The sequence below is a fragment of the Nuphar pumila genome, chromosome 15 (assembly GCF_984573655.1).
Source record: "Nuphar pumila chromosome 15, dmNupPumi1.hap1.1, whole genome shotgun sequence".
Lineage (NCBI taxonomy): Eukaryota > Viridiplantae > Streptophyta > Magnoliopsida > Nymphaeales > Nymphaeaceae > Nuphar > Nuphar pumila.
The window spans coordinates 32,378,474-32,397,966 of record NC_143263.1 but is presented as its reverse complement, the minus strand read 5'-3'; the positions used below and the strand labels follow the sequence as shown (position 1 = coordinate 32,397,966).

Here is a 19,493-nt window from a genome sequence, read left to right as displayed (position 1 = left end):
TAGCAGTATCGGCAGCTGAGCAGGTGACAGGGGCAGGCACGAAGATAGCATACTTCTAAAACTTGTCCACAACTACATAGATAGAACTGCAACCATGAGCTTTTGGCAAGCTCACGATGAAATCCATGGTTATACACTCCCACGAACGGCTTGGCACAGGTAGGGGCTCCAGTAGTCCACCAGGTCTTTGGTTGATGGGTTTGTCTTGCTAGCAGATCAAGCAAGTTTGCACATAAGCATCCATATCGTCGTGTATCTGTGGCCAATAGAATACGCGTTCTAGGAACACCAATGTTCTTTATTGTCCTGGGTGACCCGCCCAAGTGGTATCATGGCACTCATGCATCAAGCGCCTTTGCAGGGTCTCCTATTGCAGGATATATAGATGGTCGCTCATTGAGTAGAGCAAATCATCCTCCAACCAAAACCTCTGCATCTTTCCTTCCTTTACCAACGCGATCAGCTGTTGGGTCATTGGATCACTCTTTAAAGCTTCTCGAACTTGCTCAAGAAGGTCGCTCGTCGATTAGCTAACATTGTCGCTCCAAGCGAGCAAAGTCGCAAGCTTCACCTTCTGACTCAAGGCATCAACAACATTGGTCCTGCCAGGCTTGTACTCGTGGACCATATCAAATTCTGCCAAGAAATTTTGCCAGTGCACTTTCCTTGGACTCAGTTCCTTCTAAGTCTGAAAGTAGTTTGTTGCAACGTTGTCAGTGCGCACAATGAATTATGACCCCAAAAAGATTGTGTCTACATGTGTGAAGACAGTACACGACCGCTAGCATCTCACGCTCATGCACCATGTATCAATGCTCGATGTTGTTTAACTTTTAGCTTTCAAATGCAATGGGATTTCCTTCTTGGAGCAACACCCCTCTGATAGCAAAGTTAGATGCATCGGTCTACACCTCAAACGGTTGCCGTCAGTCGGGCAACTTTAGCACTGGTTCCTCTATCAGGGCGCACTTTAACTCGTCAAAAGCCTTCTGGCATGCATCAGACCATAGCCATGGTCTATCTTTCTTCAGCAGATCTGTGAGCGCAACAACAATCTGTGAATATCCCTTGATGAAGCGTTGGTAGTAATTTGAAAGCCCCAAGAAAGAGCGTAATTCAGGAACCTTAGAAGGTGGTTCCCAAGCTTGAATAGCCTAAATCTTCTTATGGTCTATCTTTAATGTGCCACATCCCACAATATGGCCAAGGAAGTGAACTTTCTTTTGACCAAATAGGCACTTATCTCGCTTGACATACAGCTCGTGGTCCTTCAGAGTCTGAAACACAATCCGAAGGTGTGGAACATATTGCTCGATAGAATCGTTGTACACCACTATATCGTCTAAGTACACAACGAAAAACTTATCAAGGTGTAGGTAGAAAATCGCCACCAAATTTTTTGAATGGAAACTATTCTAAAAAAAACAATAATTGAAATACAAGAAAGAAATCAACTAAATAATTAATTTTAAACTAATTTTTAATAAACTAATCTAAGTTAATCTAATGAAATTGAACTAATGACTGTAAAACAGAAATAAAACTTGAATCGATATCACTAATTAAAACTATCTAAATCAGCTAGATTATTCTATTTGACTAAAAATGATGATTGAGAATTTACACTATTTAATTTCTAATCTAAATAATAAAATCAAAGTTCTGGAATTTAATTTAATATTAACTAACTAATAAAAATAAATAAAATTAACCTATCGTATGTGGTTGAATTAAAAAAACTAAATAACTAATTATTCTATCTATTGATTTCTAATTTAAACAAATAATTGAATAAAAATTAACTAAAGTAATTAAAACAATAAAGAACATAAATTAAACAATAACTAAACTAACCTAATATTGTAAATAAACAAGAAATATTCATATCTACTTACGAAAATTATGCTTAACGATTTCAAGAAAATATAAATTTCATACACATTGATGAAGATCCCTTAACATTTACAGAAGTCATTGAAAATAAAAGATTGACACATTGGCTCAATGCTATGAAAAAAGAGCCTGACTCTATAGAAAAGAACCAAGTGTGGGATCTTGTACCTCGACCTGATAGAGTAAGGTTTGTTGGTTATAAGTGGGTCTTTAAGACCAAAACAAACTCTAAAGGGCGAGTGAAGAGATCCAAGGCTAGGCTCATTGCAAAGGGTTTCATACGGATGAAGGACATTGATTATGATGAAACTTTTTCTCTTGTCTCAACTAAGGAATTATTGAGAATAATCATGACCATCGTAGTTCATTTTAATTTATAGCTACATTAAATGGATGTGAAAACAACTTTCCTGAATGGGCATTTGGAAAAGAAGGTATATATACAACAACCTCTTGGTTTCAGTGTAAATGATTCGAATAATTTAGTTTATAAATTAAAAAAATCAATTTATGGACTTAAACAATCATCTTCCCAATGGTATAAAAAGTTCAATCAAGTGATTTTGAACTTTGAATTTACTAAAAACATTGTTGATTAGTGCATATACCTTAAAGCTAGTGGGAGTAAGTTTATAATTTTGGTTTTGTATGTTGATAATATTAAGACGAACCCTCGAGTCTTTAAGAACCCTATCTTGACTGGCCAAAATCCAGTTTAACTCCTGGGGTAGTGATTTCAACTTTCCACATATTTTGCAAACTCGACGATGAAAAAAAATTATGTATTTGCATCCTCCACAGATCACACATCTCATGCTCAACTCTCATGCTTGATCACCCTTTTGGATTTATATTGAATCCATCCTCCTCCCTTCCCTCTGGAGTCATCTCTTACTACCTCCTTCTTCTCTTTTACCGTAAACAAATGTGGATGCACCCAGTCCCTCAAGAACCTACATCTAATACACAACTCCTCTCCACCACTTCGTTAAGGGTTGGAAACGATTGACACCACCATCCTTGGAATGGGGGCGTCCTTCAAGTTAGCAAACCTCATCAGCCTGGTAATACACTTGCCTTCCTCCTTGGTGTTATCCAATGCCCCTCCTATATATTTGACATTGAAAACCTTAATGCGTTGGAATATAAGTTGAACATCTGACCATGAAAGAGAACCAGCTTCCACACATCTAACCAACATGGAGATCTAGTATTCCTTGAAAAATATTGGGTCTACAGTGTCTAAGGATTTTGAAAGTTCCTTCAAACACCTAAGATTCATATCCCTAGTTTGCCTCCAGTGCATCCTTCCCACCTTCTGTTCAATGTCCCTTAGGGACTCGCCCCTAAAGAGCCAGCATTGTAAAAGTTTTCCCTCATTCCATTTGAACCAGGCCCTTCTTGCTTTTTCATCCAAAATTGCTATTCTACCCCTTGGCAGAGAAGACAACCTAATTTTACCCTAACCCACGAAGGATTTCTCCTTGCCATCCTTCAACACATTCTTGTAACTTCAATCGTGCCCGCCCAGCTCCCTTCTGAGGAGCTTCCATTAAAATTTGAATCTTTATCTAACTATTGCAAAATAAAATGACTCGCTTGGCTTGAAACTTCGGTTCCAATCGTGGATGAATTCCCCACCTAGCAGTTATCATCCCCTCCAATCGTTGGAGGGAGAATTTTATTGAGCCTTTTCACATACATTATTTGCACCAGTGATTACATGAAAGGAAGTTTAGGATGCCACTCCAACCATAATGGCAAAAGAATCTTTAAATATGGATATTTCAAATGCCTTTATTCTAAAACAAATGTTTCTATAAACTCTACATTGATTTTGTTAAGAAGAACAAGATAGGGAATGATTGAGAAGAACGAGATGTTAAGAATAACATGAAGTTTATCTTTCATTTTGTAAAGACTATGTGTATATATTACATTAACTCATTGGCTATGTTGTATATCAGCCACAAAAGATAAACTAATTCCTACAAAATAGCAAAATTACAACAGACTATATACAATAAAGATAAATAATAACATTTGTTGCTAAAGGTAGCACAAATGGTGCAACTACCCATGATCTTTGAGGATGAAGCCACTCACGATCTTTGAAGATAACATTTGTTGCTAAAGGTAGCACAAATGGTGCATCAAAAATAACCAAGTGACACGTGAAAAATCATCCACAATAGTAAGAAAATAATGTTCACCAGTAATTGATGGAATAGGATATCCTCCTAAAATATCAACATGAATTGAATAAAAAACACAATAATAACATGAGTCACTATCAGAAAAAGATAAACGAGTTTGTTTTGCTAACCAGCAGATATCACATTGACAATTATTAAAGAGAATCAACTCATTGTGTTGGGATAAATGTGTTAGGCACTGATAAGATGGATGTCCTAATCGCTAATGCCATAGGTCAAAAGGAGGTATTTGGTCAGTAGAGAAGGTAGTAGTATGGCTTATCTTTGTCTCTAGATAGTATAGTCCTGCATGCACTTTACCCATACCAATCATCCTCTTCGATTGATGGTCCTAGATTTCACAATGGGTAGGAAAGAAATGAATTTCATAATTCAAAGATTCAATAAGTTTACTAACATATATTAAATTGAATTTAAATAACGATACATAAAGAACATGCATGGTCTAACGTAATGTCTGGAGAAATTATAGCTTTTCCAACATGGGTCACATAAGAAAGTGTACCATTTGAAAGTCTAACAGGTTTTGAACAATGGGGTTGAATTGAAGATAGTGTGCGCAATAAGCAACACATATGATGGCTTGCTCTAGAGTCAAGGATCCACATGCTAGAAAAAAATGAATTAAGTTGGCAAAGTGATTACCTATCATGTTCACCATTGGTTTGTTACCTACTTATATAAGAGATAATAATTTGTTGTATTGGTCCATGGTGAGCTGAGGAGCAAGATTATTGGTCTAAAGTGCTGGCTCAAATTGGACTTGCACTGCAAAATTAAGAGATTGATAATTTTTTGCATTTTGGGTCCCAACACGCTAATTATGAAGGTTGGCATTCTTTGTTGGGAACCCATGAATATGATCGCAGTGATCTTTAGTGCATCCCAACTTTCCACAATGATCACATTTTGATCGCTCTCTTTGCCCTTGAAATAAGAATTGCTTGGTGGGAATCGATTTAGTTGCCCACTATGATCCACAGTAGTAGGCACATTATTTTGAATCATTGGCATAATTTGAAGTTCTTTCTGTCTTTCTTCCTGCAACAATAAGATATAGGCTTTATTAACGTTTGACAATGGATCCATGATCAAAATTTGACTCCTTATGGGAGCATAGGATTCATTGAGGCCCATCAAAAAATCTATGTGCCTTTCTTGTTGAAGTAAATTTGAGAGAGACTTGGAAGCCCTACAAACACATGCAGAGATAGAAAGTTGTGTTGACAACTCATCCCATAAAATTTTCATCTTTGTATAATAATTTGAAATAGAGAGATTTTCTCAATGTAAGGTTATAATGAAGAGACAAATATGAAAAATTCATGGTCCATTAGTTTGAGAGAAACATTCATGAAGTTCTTTCTGTACGTCGGTTGTCGTTTCTCCATAAATTACACTCTTCGACAAGTCCTTTAATAATGCATTCATGACCCATGAAAGGACCATATTGTTACATCTGATCTAGATAACAAAAGTGGGTGAAGATGTGTGATTTCACAATTAAACCATCAACGAAACCATTTTATTTTTTGTTGATAGAGCCACAGTCATAGCACGACTCCATGATGCATAATTATCACCTATGAGAGGGTTGGTAACCAATATTTGTCCTAAGTTATCTGAATGATGTAAAAAAAATGGATTAGCATTCGACTCACCAATAGTTGATTCTGGTGCATGGTCGTGAAATCTGTTACTTTGAATCGACCTAGCACCTTCATCTGCCATGGTGAAAGGATCGCTTGAAACAAAATTATCTCACTCACTCAGATACCATATTAAGAAGAACGAGATATGGAACGATTGAAAAGAACGCGATGTTAAGAAGAATGTGATTTGTTATTTCATTTTGTAAAGACTATGTGTATGTATTAGATTAACTCATTGGTTATGATATATATCAGCCAAAAAAGATAAACTAATTCCTACAAAACAGGAAAATTATAAGAGACTATATACGATAAAGATAAACAATAACATTTGTTGCTAAAGGTAGTATAAATGGTGCAACTACCCACAATCTTTGAGGATGAGGCCACTCACGATCTTTGAAGATAAAATTTGTTTGTAAAGGTAGCAAATGGTGCATCAAAAATAACCAAGTGACATGTGAAAAATCATTCACAATAGTAAGAAAATAATGTGCACCAGTAATTGATGCAATAGGATATTCTCCTCAAATATCAACATGAATTGAATAAAAACACAAGAATAACGTGAGTCACTATCAGAAAAAGGTAAACGAGTTTGTTTTGCTAATGGGCAGATATCACATTGACAATTATTAAAGAGAATCAACTCATTGTGTTGGGATAAATGCCTTAGGCACTGATAAGATGGATGTCCTAATCGTTAATGTCATAGGTTGAAAGGAGGTATTTGGTCGGTAGAGATGGCAGCAGTATGACTTGGCTTTGTCTCTAGATAGTATAGACCTGCATGCACTTTACCCATACCAATCATCCTCTTCAATTGATGGTCCTAGATTTTACAATGTGTAGGAAAGAAATGAATGTCACAATTCAAAGATTCAGTAAGTTTACTAACATATATTAAATTGAATTCAATTAATGGTACATAAAGAACATGCATGGTCTAACATAATGTGAGAAATTATGGCTTTTCCAACATGGGTCACATAAAAAAGTATACCATTTGAAAGTCTAACAGGTTTTGAACAATGGGGTTGGATTGAAGATAGTGTGGGCAATGAGCAACACATATGATTGCTTGCTCCAGAGTCAAGGATCCACATGCTAGAAAAAAATGAATTAAGTTGGAAAAGTGATAACCTGTCATGTTCACCATTGGTTCGTTACCTACTGATATAAGAGATAATAATTTGTTGTATTGGTCCATGGTGAGCTGAGGAGCAAGACTGTTGGTCTAAAGTGTTGGCTCAGATTGGACTTGCACTGCAAAATTTGGAGATTGATGTTTTTCTACATTTTGGGTGCCAACACGCTGATTATGAAGGCTGGCATTCTTTGTTGGGAACCCATGAATATGATAGCAGTGATCTTTAGTGCGGCCCAACTTTCCACAATGATCATATTTTGATCGCTCTATTTTCCCTTTGCCCTTGAAATGAGAATTGCTTGGTGGGAATCGATTTAGTTGCCCGCTATGATCCACATCAGTAGGCACATTATTTTGAATCATCGGCATAATTTGAAGTTTTTTCTGTCTTTCTTCTTGCAACAATAAGTTGTAGGCTTTATTAACATTCGGCAATGAATCCATGATCAAAATTTGACTCCTTAAGGGAGCATAGGATTCGTTGAGGCCCATCAAAAAATCTATGTGCCTTTCTTGTTGAAGTAAATTCGAGAGAGACTCGGAAGCCCTACAAATACATGCAGGGATAGCAAGTTGTGTTGACAACTTGTCCTATAAAATTTTAATCTTTGTATAGTAATTTGAAATAGAGATATTTTCTTGATGTAAGGTTACAATGGAGAGACGAATATGAAAAATTCATGGTCCATTAGTTTGAGAGAAACATTCATGAAGTTTTTTCCGTACATCGGTTGTCGTTTCTCCATAAATTACACTCTTCGTCAAGTCCTTTAATAATAAATTCAAGACCCATGAAATGACCATATTGTTACATCTGATCTAGATAGCAAAAGTGGGTGAAGATGTGTCTGGTTTCACAACTGAACCATCAACGAAACCCATTTTATTTTTTGTTGATAAAGCGACAGTCATAGCACGACTCCATGACGCATAGTTATCACCTGTGAGAGGGCTGGTAACCAATATTTGTCCTAAGTTATCTAAATGATGTAAAAAAAATGGATTGACATTCGACTCACCAATAGTTGATTCTGGTCCATGACCGTGAAATCTGTTACTTTGAATCGACCTAGCACCTTCATCTGCCATGGTGAAAGGATCGCTCGAAACAAATTTATCTCACTCACTTTGATACCATATTAAGAAGAACGAGATAGGAAACGATTGAGAAGAACGCGATGTTAATAAGAATGTGATTCGTTCTTTCATTTTGTAAAGATTATGTGTATGTATTAGATTAACTCATTGGTTATGTTATATATCAGCCACAAAAGATAAACTAATTCCTACAAAACAGGAAAATTATAAGAGACTATATACGATAAAGATAAACAATAACATTTGTTGCTAAAGGTAGCACAAATGGTGCAACTACGCGCGATCTTTGAGGATGAGGCCACTCACGATCTTTGAAGATAAGGATGAGTTTAACACATTCATCTATAACCATTTTTTTTTAGGACTCTTTTTTTAATGCTTGAGATTGTTACTCGGATTTTCATTTTTCGGTTCAGCAATACATCATTTGTTCTAGTGGTTCTTTACATGGAAATGACTTTTCTCCACAATCTTCCAAGAGAAGGCATTCAAAACGCTCTATTGTGCGGCCAACGTACTAGTATGCATCTCACACATTAAGCATTGTTCTCCCTGATACTGGAACTTTGCATTTTCTTTAGAGTGCCACCATAGAACGTGTTATAGGAAAAAGAGGTTTATGGCAACCTGTATATGTATGATTTGTGAGTTAACATTGGCTTGCTGAGATAACTTGAATTATTGAATTCAATGGTTTATTTTTGTCTTCACCAATAAGGCTATGTTTGGGAGCTTTGAATCATTGGTTGTGTTGTGGTTTCCACTATGCTCCCATACGCTCTTGCTGTTGGGAAGCAGTGGCGTTGCTGAAATAATGCATTGGGATTGGTGTTGTCTGGCCCAAAACCACATTTCAACACCTTCCACAAAGAGGATGTTTTTGGCAACTCTGTCTCTCAACATCATACTTTGGAAACACAATGAAACTGTGTTTCCATCCCATTGCAAGGCTCCCAAACATAGCGTAAAGCTCTTTTTGTGAGCCATGAATTGGGATGAAAATTCCATCACCCTGTGTTGCCAAAATGCAGTTTTGCCGAAATGTTGCCAAAATGAGCTATTACCAAATCTGTTCCTCATGCACTGTTTTGGTGGCACCACTGCTCCCAAACAACAAAGGGTGCTGGGAAACTGCAGTGTACTACTCCGAAACAGCAAAGAGAGTTGGGGAAACCACAATCCACAACAGATTCAAGGTTCCCAACAAAACCTAATTTGAGTAGACATTAATGCCTCATTTGAGTCATCATATCCTTAGTCTGCAGAGTGCAGACAACTGGGTCTATGCAGGACACTAATGTGAATGGAGGAAAGGATAATAGAGAGCTCAAAGTGCTTTTGCTGCCATACGATGCATTCACCATTGATCTAAAATCGAGCGTAGATCATAATACACTACTCATGCCTGTCTTGCAGCCCTCTAGCATAGTATTTTAGTAACAGTACTATCATAGATTGAAAGAGACCTCCAGTTGTTTGTCAGAGAGCGCACAGATAGGGTCGTTGAGGTTTTTTCTTTTCTTTTCTTAAATGAGAGAAACCACCAAGCTTCTTGGATGTGCCAGAATTTGTGGTCCTGTGAAGTGCACAATATTTATTGTGTCCTGTTCTGGTTGTTTCTTTGTGTCAAACGCCCTGAGTATCCTGTCCCGTCCCCTTTTCTGCCCCTTGCCCACCAGGAAAGTCTCTCCATTGATCCAGGCTCTCGGCAAGGGACATGCATCCCAGCTATTGGGCTCTTGGTGTCCTTCAACTTGAACACGTTACCCACCTAGTCGTGCGTGTGAAGCCGACCGATTGAGCAGTCGAACATGAGGCACATTGCTTGCAATAATGAAAGTACATATGTAACTGCCAACAAGTACCAAATCACCATTGTTGAACAGTTTGCAGTCACTCTTGGGAGCTTTGCGTTGGGTTGGAAACTAGTATTGCGATGGAAAGACTATTTCCATGTGTTGCCAGGATCTGTTTGGGAGCCTTGCATTGAGATGAAAATATTGTTTCCGTTTGTTACCAATATATGGTTTTGCCAAACTGTGGCGTTGATGATAGAGTTGCCAGAAACATCTTTTTTTTGACGTTGAAATGTGGTATTGGGGCTATTAACTTTCATTTTCAATGTAGTGTTTTGGCAACACCATTTCTCTAGACAGAGTCATAGTTTTGCCAAATTGTAGTGTTACCAAAATGTGTTGGTAATGGAATCGGCAAAAACATCCACTTGTAAGTTGTGATGAAAAGTGGTGCTAGGGTTGCCAACTCCATCTTCAAGAATAGCACTACTCCCAAACAATTGATGGTGTTGGAGAAACTGCAAAGCACTTCTTCCAAACGACAAAGGGTGTTGGGGAAACCTCGATAAACTTCCAATTCAAGACTCCCAAACAGAGGCTTAGTGCTCATATATATATTTGGCTCTAGTAAATCTACATGCATGGTTGTTTAGGATAATTCGGTTCAGCTGAGGATTTACCACTTTCACTTGTGCAGTTGTTTGGAATGCAATTGAAAAGCTAAAATTAATACTGAAAGAGCATTGGGAAGGTCGTTAGAGTAGGAAACGGTGTGGGAACTGGTGTAGTATTTGGCAACTACCACTCATCTAAGTGGAAAGTGAAATGTGAAACTGGAGGTGTCACATACCACCCCAGTTCCTACAAACAGCATCCATCCATAACCACTTTAGCATTTGATGACATTGGTTCCCCACCATTTTCAATACTTACACTGAGGTTTAACCAGAACCAGCCAGTGAATGTCATTATGACCTAGCTAGTAAATCTTGTAAAAGTGAGATCTTTTATTAAAGAAGACAAGGGGAAGAGGTTGGTCATCTCACACTTCCTTGTGACATGCATGGCTCAACAGGCATGTCCTACCACTAATGTGTCACTCGCACGTGTATCTCCCTTTACATCACCATTAATCTACTTTTCTTAAATTATTAATAGCCAGCCCTTCCCCCACCAGGCGGCAGTTCTGCCCTATTCCATGTGCTCTTGTACCAATCTCTTTGAATGTTAGGTGCAGGTTGTTAGCTACCTAAATTATTTGATGAAAATTATCTAAAAACCCATACGTGGATATACCCAACCAAGCAACACCCATTTCCCAAACCTTATGGGCATTTCTTCAAATGAAGGGACCCTTTGGCCATGTTTAAGTTCAAGGTCTTTTTGGGTATCTAGCCCTCTAACCCAATTCAGAGAGATTCAATAATTTGGCACGTACAAAAAGATGTGTCCAAATGAATAAAGAGTTGATGATCTAGCTGTCTGTTCAGTTGACACCCTTATAACCTTTCTACCGCTGGATATCACGATCATATATCGACCATTCCTTTGAATTGTATCAGAAATCCAGTTTGGGGAACTATGAGTAAATATGGAGCCATTCCGACATCCTCAGGTGAGACCAGTGGGCTTGGTTTCATCTCTCGCGCTAGAGAGCATGGCAGGTCGATCTTAGCGACTCGTCGGCCATGGCGAGAAATGGTGCATCTGCATGCATTTGGCATTCCATCAGGCTTCCATGATGCACTGGCTAGATTCAAGAGAAATGTGGGTTATTTCCGCGTTAATTATGTGATTATAGTCTTGATCATAGTCTTCCTGAGCTTGCTATGGCATCCAATTTCCTTGATTGTGTTCTTGGCCATGTTTGTGGCTTGGTTTTTCCTCTACTTCTTTCGCGATGAGCCTCTCGTGATCTTCGGACGGACGGTGGATGATCGGATTGTCTTGGTTATTCTTTCAGTCCTAACGATTATCTTCCTGCTACTTACTCGGGTCACATTAAACGTTGTGATTTCTCTTGCTATTGGCTTTGTTATTATTCTTGTTCATGGTGTTTTCCGAAAAACTGATGACTTGTTTGTGCATGAAGAGGAGACTGCTGCTCTAAGTCCTCAGCCTGTTGTTGTATAGGACTTTCATGTCTCTCCCTATTGTTGGATTGAACCTGTAATTTCCCATTTGCATTTTGTTTATGGTACTTTAATTTTCTTTTTTCTTTTTCTTATTAATACATTGTGGCAATAAAAAGGATTATAGCTGTTTGGCCTTGTATTATGATTGGTCAAAATTGGAGTGTCGCCTTTACCGGCATAAGCGACGCTCCACAGGTAAAGATATCATTAACATAAGAACGTGCCCTTCGTTTCAACTATTGCCAAAGAAATATACTTTGGTTGTCATTCAACTATTTTCTCCTCAACCTACCAACAATCATTGTTGAAAGATGGTTGGAAGAAGCTTTCAAGCTGCAATTAATAAATGCCTTGAATGATTTCCAGCTAATATATGTTAACTTCATTATTTGATAATCTCATTGCTCGTATTAGTCATGTTTGGATTAGCATCAGCTTGGCAGTGATCGTGCTATTTTATTCTGATACCCAATTGCCAAAGAAATATACTTTGGTTGTCATTCAGATATTTTATCCTCAACCTACCAACAAGCATTGTTGAAAGGTGGTTGGAAGAAGCTTTCAAGCTGCAATCGATATATGCCTTGAATGATTTCCATCTAATATATGTTAACTTCATTATTTGATAATCGTGCATGTTTGGATTAGCATCGGCTGGGCAGTGATCGACACTAGGGCTATCAACAGGTCTGGTACCCGACCCATCAGAATGTAACCTAACCCGCTCAACTAACAAATTGTTGGGTTCGGGTTCGGGTTTTAGTGAGTTACGAAAATGAAATCCCAAACTCAGATCGGTATGAATTTCAAAAGTTTACTTTTACTAAAGATGCATGTAAAACACTTGGGCTGGGTCAAATGTTTGGCAAAAAAACCATGCCAGGTCAGGTATTAGGCAAAAAATTATATGTAAAATAAATGTACTGTCCTTGCAAACTGGTGTGTTTCTTGATACCTAGCACAAAAATATTCAAAAATTTTATTCTCAAATTTTTTAAGACATTTTTATCCTTCTACAAATATAGCAGGGCCTTCACAACTTTTTACTTGTGAATGTCCTCACATGTATTGCAAAGGTCATACTGTATTTACAAATGTCTTTATGTCTTATGACATTTTTGTTATGAAAGTCCTCACATGGTAGAGGACATTCGCAAATATGAAAATATTTAGTAGAAAGATGTTCACACATTTTGGAGACATCCGTACCAAAAAAGTATGGTCATTATATATATACATATAGAGAGAGAGAGGTAGCTGCCTACCAGTCACCTGGATTGGACTTGTGCATACTAAAAGTTCAAGGATCTTTAGTGACGCTTTTAAAGTACAGGTACTTTTAGTGGTATTTTTTTAAATACCAGCTAGGAGGCCCTTTGCCTGAAATGTCTTAAATTTGCAAATACAATACAAAATTTGCAACCACGAGTTGCAAAAGTCTCTACTAAAATGTGTGAACTTTCTTTTACTTAAATGGCGTAAGAGGCATAGGGAGGACATTCGCAAGTGTATGAAGATATTCTTGTACAAAGGTCCCCACATCTACAAATATGTGACAACATTCACATCTAAGGAGTCAAATTACTTTATCAATTGGATCACATTTGTATATCAGAATGTGTAAACTTGAAACCATATTTGTAAATGTGATCAAATATTTGTTAATGTTTATCTTCGAGATTTGCAAGATCTCCATGAAAATAATGTATGAAAGTCCTTTCATCCACAAATATGTGATCACATTTGTAATTGAATAGTTAACCTTACCAATTAATTAGATGATATTCGCACATTAGAATGTGCGGACTTAAAACTATATTTGTGAATGTGGTAACATATTAATTTGTAGATATGATCATCGACATGCGAGATCCACATGAAAATAACATGTGCTCTACAATCGCAAATATATAACCATATTTACAATTGAAGAGTTAACCTTATCAATTATAAGAGATTTGTACTTGAAACCATAATTGCAAATGTAGTTACGTACGTATGAAGCTCATATATATTATAAAATAACTTTCATATACTCTTATGCCGTATTATATTTTGTGTGAAAGTAAGGAGACATTAGCAATTGATATTTTCTATTTTCTTAAAAACATGCAAGACAGAGTATGTGGGAAATGCACCCAACACATGCTTAACCAGAAAAATTCTGCAAACTAAAAGAAAAGTATTTGGCTTTCCATGGCTGCAGCCTAGAAGATACCCGTTCAACGACCAGTAGCCACTGAGGGGCGCAGATCTTAGGGCAATGAAGAGGAAGCCCAAGATACAAAGAAGGAAGAGATCCGCCGGGCAACCCAAAATAATACAAGCAGCATTCGTGACAACGTTACATTTGCTCTCATTGATTTGTAACCCCAATACGAGAACCAACGACTTGTGAATTAAGCTGTCATATGTGTAAATGGATGCCTCATAAAAAATGATGAGGTCGTCCAACATGAGAAGATTTATTATCAACATAAATTAAAACCTCTTCTATCAAAAAAAAAAAAAACATAAATTAAAAACTCAAGTGTGAATGACACTTTTGTTACTCATATAGTAAGTGATAACGGTATCTTGAATGTCAACACATGTAGAACTGACAAACTAAAAGTAATTAAAAAAACGAAAATAAACATGCAGCAGGAGCGGGGAGGCTCGTACAGAGATCTTTCATATCAGAGGGGAAGGATGATCATATAAGAGCAAAAAAAAATGAGGGTACCAATGACCAATTGGGTTGGAACCAGAAAGGTGAACTTAGTCTCAACCCCTCTCCTTTACTCATTTCTTGTCAACAACCCAATGAGATTTTTGGAGGCAACCAAGAGGGGCGGACCAAGAACCAGATGTCCTGCTCGGTTTCAATTTTGGGGCGACCCGTATCACTTCAGATCTGGAACCTGATGTAGGGAAGACAGGTAATTAGTCAAAGAAACCAACAACTGGCCTCTGGGATAAAGAAAACAAAGCCTGCGGGATTCTTAGGTGCCATTCTTTCAAAAGAAGGGGAAGCCTGACCAGAAGGGAGGTCTTACATCCCCCGAATTGAAAGCCTCCATTGGAGGATCTGCGCTGATTTACAGCTTCACTTGCTCTGTCATTTTGTCTTACAGGAATTAATAAACTGGTGGAGCCGTAGAGGTCGGCCTAACCCCAGCTTGCCTATGGAAAAAAAAAGAAACAAAAGAATTAGTTAATAAACAATTCTTAGTCATCAATAAGTTTATGCGACTGTCTTTGTTATAGATGAATTCATGATATGCAATTCTTGATGTTTAACCACGTGCAAAGATATACTAGCTGCCCTGTAACAACAATCTGATTATCATATCCCCCACGAAATCCAGGAAAGCAACAAAGAGATGGACAAAGTACTTATTGAAGTAAAAGAGCTTTAGCAATGCCAGATCAAGGGTCGTGATTAGGATATAGTAAACTACAGTAAGACATGAAATCTGCAAGGCACCATCATTCCTCCATAAGCTAGATATCAACTGAAATGAACGCATACTCTCAAATCTGTACACGAAAAGTACTACTTGGTGCAGCTCCTTTTGTATAAGCTTAAGCCAAAAACTATAATATGACAAACTCCCATGTCATTACAGACCAGATAGTGATATAAGTCTAATTGAATTGCCAACACTAATGAAAAGGAAAACCAAATAGAGGGTGATACACTACAAGAAAAACGCTAATTAGCGATAGAAATTTGTGATGGATTTTTTTGGTCGCAAATTTGCGACGACTTAGCGAGAGAAAGTTATTCGTCGCTAAAATTTTACTTATTTGTAAAATTAACGACGAAAAATATTTCATCGGTAATCCGTCACTAATTAGCGACGGATTAGTGATGGAATTTATTTCATCCTACAATCCATCGCAACTTAACGATGGATCAGCGCCAAAAATTTTCGGTGGCTACCCCATCGCCAAGTAGCGACGGAATTTTTTCATCGCTAATTTCTCCATAAATCCCTAATTCGAGTCCCTTTCTTTCTCTTCCTATTTCGTCTCCATCGCTCGTCACCCGCAGCTTGATGCCCATTACCCGACGCCCATCGCCCGCCACCCGCCGACCTCCCCCTTCGGCTCAGGTAACTCCAGACTCCCCTCTCTCTTTCCTTTTTCGCCGACCGTTTCTTTTTTCGCCAAGGAGGAGTTGAGCCTTCTTGTCTCCCTGTCTTACAAGATGCGAGGAAAAGGCTCGGCCCCGCTCCCTGTGTTTTTTTTGTCAGGGAGGGGCTGATCCCCCTCCTTGTCTCCCTGTCTTACGAGATGCGCGGGAGGGGCTCGGCCCCCTCCTCTGTTTTTTTTTCGCCGGGGAAGGGCCAAGCCTCCTCCTTGTGCCACTACAAGAAAAACTCTAATCAGCGATAAATTTCTTTCGTCGTCAATTTGTGATGGATTAGCTAGAGAAAACTATTCGTCGCTAACATTCAAATTATTTGTGGACTTAGCGACGAAAAAAAATTCATCAAAAATTAGCGACGGTAAAATTCCGTCTAACTTCGCGATGACTCAGCATCAGAATTTTTTTGTCGCTACTCTGTCGCACATTTGAGATGGAGTTTGTGACGAAATGTTTCTGTCTCTAAATTACTCATAAATTCCTAATGCATGCCTCTTTTCCCTTTTTGTTTCGTCAATCGCCCGACTGCTGCCCGTCTGCCTCCCGTCGCCCGCCCGCCCCCAGGTGACCTCCCATCGCCCGCCTGACCGACCCCATCGACCTTCGTTGGCCCACCCCATCGGCGCCCGTCGACCTCTCTTTCTCCATCATGTTCTCTCACTTATTGCTTCCCCTCTGGATTTTTCGTCGAGCCTCATCCATAGGTAACCATTCCCCTTTCTCCTATGGTGTAACCGCCCTCTTCGCCCTATGGTTGTCGAAGGGTCAGCAAAGGCCCGACAGTCTCTGTCAGGCCCTCCTCACCTCTGTGTAGTTGACAGGGGCCGGAAGAGGCCTCGATTGCCTCTGCAAGGCTCTCCCCTTGCTCTTGATCTCTTCGACGTGACAATGGGCTCCGCCCCTATCCTCTTTTTCTTCGGCATGACAGGGAGCTTCGCTCCTATCCTTTTGAATGTCGATAGGGGCCCTTCTGTACACTTGACTTTGCCTACAGGAGGCCTTCTGTCCTCTTGACTTTGCCGACAGGAGGCTTCCTGTTCGTTGTCGAAGAATGATCGATAGAAGGAGAAGCCCCCTACCCTTTTGTTTTCTCTGGCAGGGGGTGGCTTCGCCCCCCTCTTCTCAATAATTTTGACAGGGGGCGAAGTCCCCCCTGCCCCTTGTCCTTTTTTCCCGGCAGGGGGTGAATCCCCCTGCCAGGAAATTTTGCACGACAAGAGGCAAATCTCCCTGCAGAGAAATTTTGCCTCGGTAGGGGGCGAGACCCCCTGCCTCATGATTGATACCGGAGGGGGCAAGACCTCCCTGCCTTGACTTTACTGTCGATAGGGGCCAGGCTCCTGTCTGTCTCGCTTTTACCATAGGGTTGTCTCTCTCTGTTCGGGCTCATTTCCGACAGGGGGTGTCACCCTCTTTGTTATCCGGTAATAAACTTCATTTTAACACAATGTCTCTTTCAAATTTCTCAATGGATCTCGCTTGTGCCCCACTACCCGTGGTAAGTAAGTGACAAAAGTAATGCAAATCGGGTAAATACCCATGGTGAGTAAGTGATGCATATGCATCACAGGTTATTTAATTTCTTAGATGCAACACTTTTTTGTTCACACACTCACTTAGTTATGGATATCTAGGACAACTTTGATGAAGTTCAGACTACTTTGTGTTCAACACCTATTTTTTTTTCTCTAGGGAGGGGCCGAACCTCCTCTTTGTCTCCTTGTCTTATGAGATGCGAGGGAGGGGCTCGACCCCCTCTCCTATTTTTTTTCGCCAGAGAGGCGTCGAGCCTCCTCCCTATATTGTTTTGTATATTTATGCTTTACAAGTATGTTACTGGGCTAATTGCGCAATGCTTAGTGCTAAGCATCGTATGTGACTAAAAATGTAATACAAAAAGAAATAAAAAAATGTAAAGACAAAAGCAATGCAAATCGGGTAAATACCCGTGGTAAGTGATGCAAGCGCATCACATGTTATTTAATTTTTTAGATGCAACACTTTTATGTTCACACACTCACTTAGTTGTGGATATCTAGAACTGCTTTGATGGAGTTTAGAGATCATGCTAAGCATGATTTTAATGTATGAAAATAGAAGTGTTTTTATTTTTTAAGTTCGCATTCTATGCTAGGCATGGTAGTAGTTAGCGGGATATTGGAGTGTGTTTGTTGCTGGTACATGTTTGATATTATTTTGATATGAATGATTTGAATGTATTACAATGTTTGATGTGTCTGTATCCATGCTTGCATTAAGTTATTTTTCATTTGATTATGTCTTCCATGTGAAATTATATCATGAAAACATGCTTAAAATGAATATATCATTTTATGAAATGTGATTTTATATTTCTAAATATCCTCGGGATGTGTATAAATATGGTTTGATGGTATTACACACAAAAATATTGAATTATCAATGCATGCATAATAGTTCATGAAATTGTATTTTATGTTAAGCATGTTTGTGGTATAAATGGGAAGAAAATTTATGCATTAACTAAAACAAAAAAATTGCTCACAAACAATTAGCAAACACAAATTAATAGATTAATTAGATATTTTTTTCATCATAACATTATTATGATTATCTTTTAACTGGTGATGATAATATCCGTAACTTTATAGGATAAAATGATTGATTCACTATACAATTTTTATGACACCCTTATAACACATATACGCATGATTGAATCACTATGAAAGTTTTTTTACAACCTTACAATACATATGTGCATGATTTCATCACTATAAATTTTTTTTAGTGCATTATAACACATATATGCATGATTGAATCACTATGAAAGTTTTTTTACAACCTTAGAATACATACAAGCATGCTTTCATCACTATGATAACCTTAAAACACATATGAGCCTGATATTAGCATACATGAAAGTTTTTAAATGCCTTATAACACATATATGCATGATTGAATCACTATAAAAAATTTTGATCGCCTTAGAACATGATATGCATGATTGAATCACATATAAAGTTTTTTTATTGCCTTAGAACACATATGAGCATGATTGAATCACTATAAAAGTTTTTTGACAACCTTAGGACACATACAAGCATGCATTTATCACTATGAAATTGTTTTACTGCCTTAGAACACACATATGCATGATTGAATTACTATAAAAATTTTCTTAGAACACATTTATGCATGATTGAATAAATGTGAAAGTTTTTGATTGCCTTAGAGCACATATGAGCATGATTGAATCACTATGAAAGTTTTTTTACAACCTTAGAATACATACAAGCATGATTTCATCACTATGATATTTTTTTACTGCCTTGTAACACATATATGCATGATTGTGATTCATAACACATTTATTTGGCAGCCTTATAAACCATATGTGCATGTGTGAATCACTATGACATTCTTTGACAACCTTAGAACA

At 38.1% G+C, this 19,493-nt stretch overlaps 1 protein-coding gene across 1 annotated transcript; it reads left to right on the top strand.

Moving 5' to 3' along the window:
* Positions 1–11,503: 11,503 nt before the first annotated feature.
* Positions 11,504–11,938, top strand: LOC149815037 (PRA1 family protein F3-like). The gene has a single exon (XM_089990466.1). It carries the CDS (start codon positions 11,504–11,506, stop codon positions 11,936–11,938), a length of 435 nt encoding a protein of 144 aa, XP_089846592.1.
* The last annotated feature ends 7,555 nt before the right edge of the window (positions 11,939–19,493 follow it).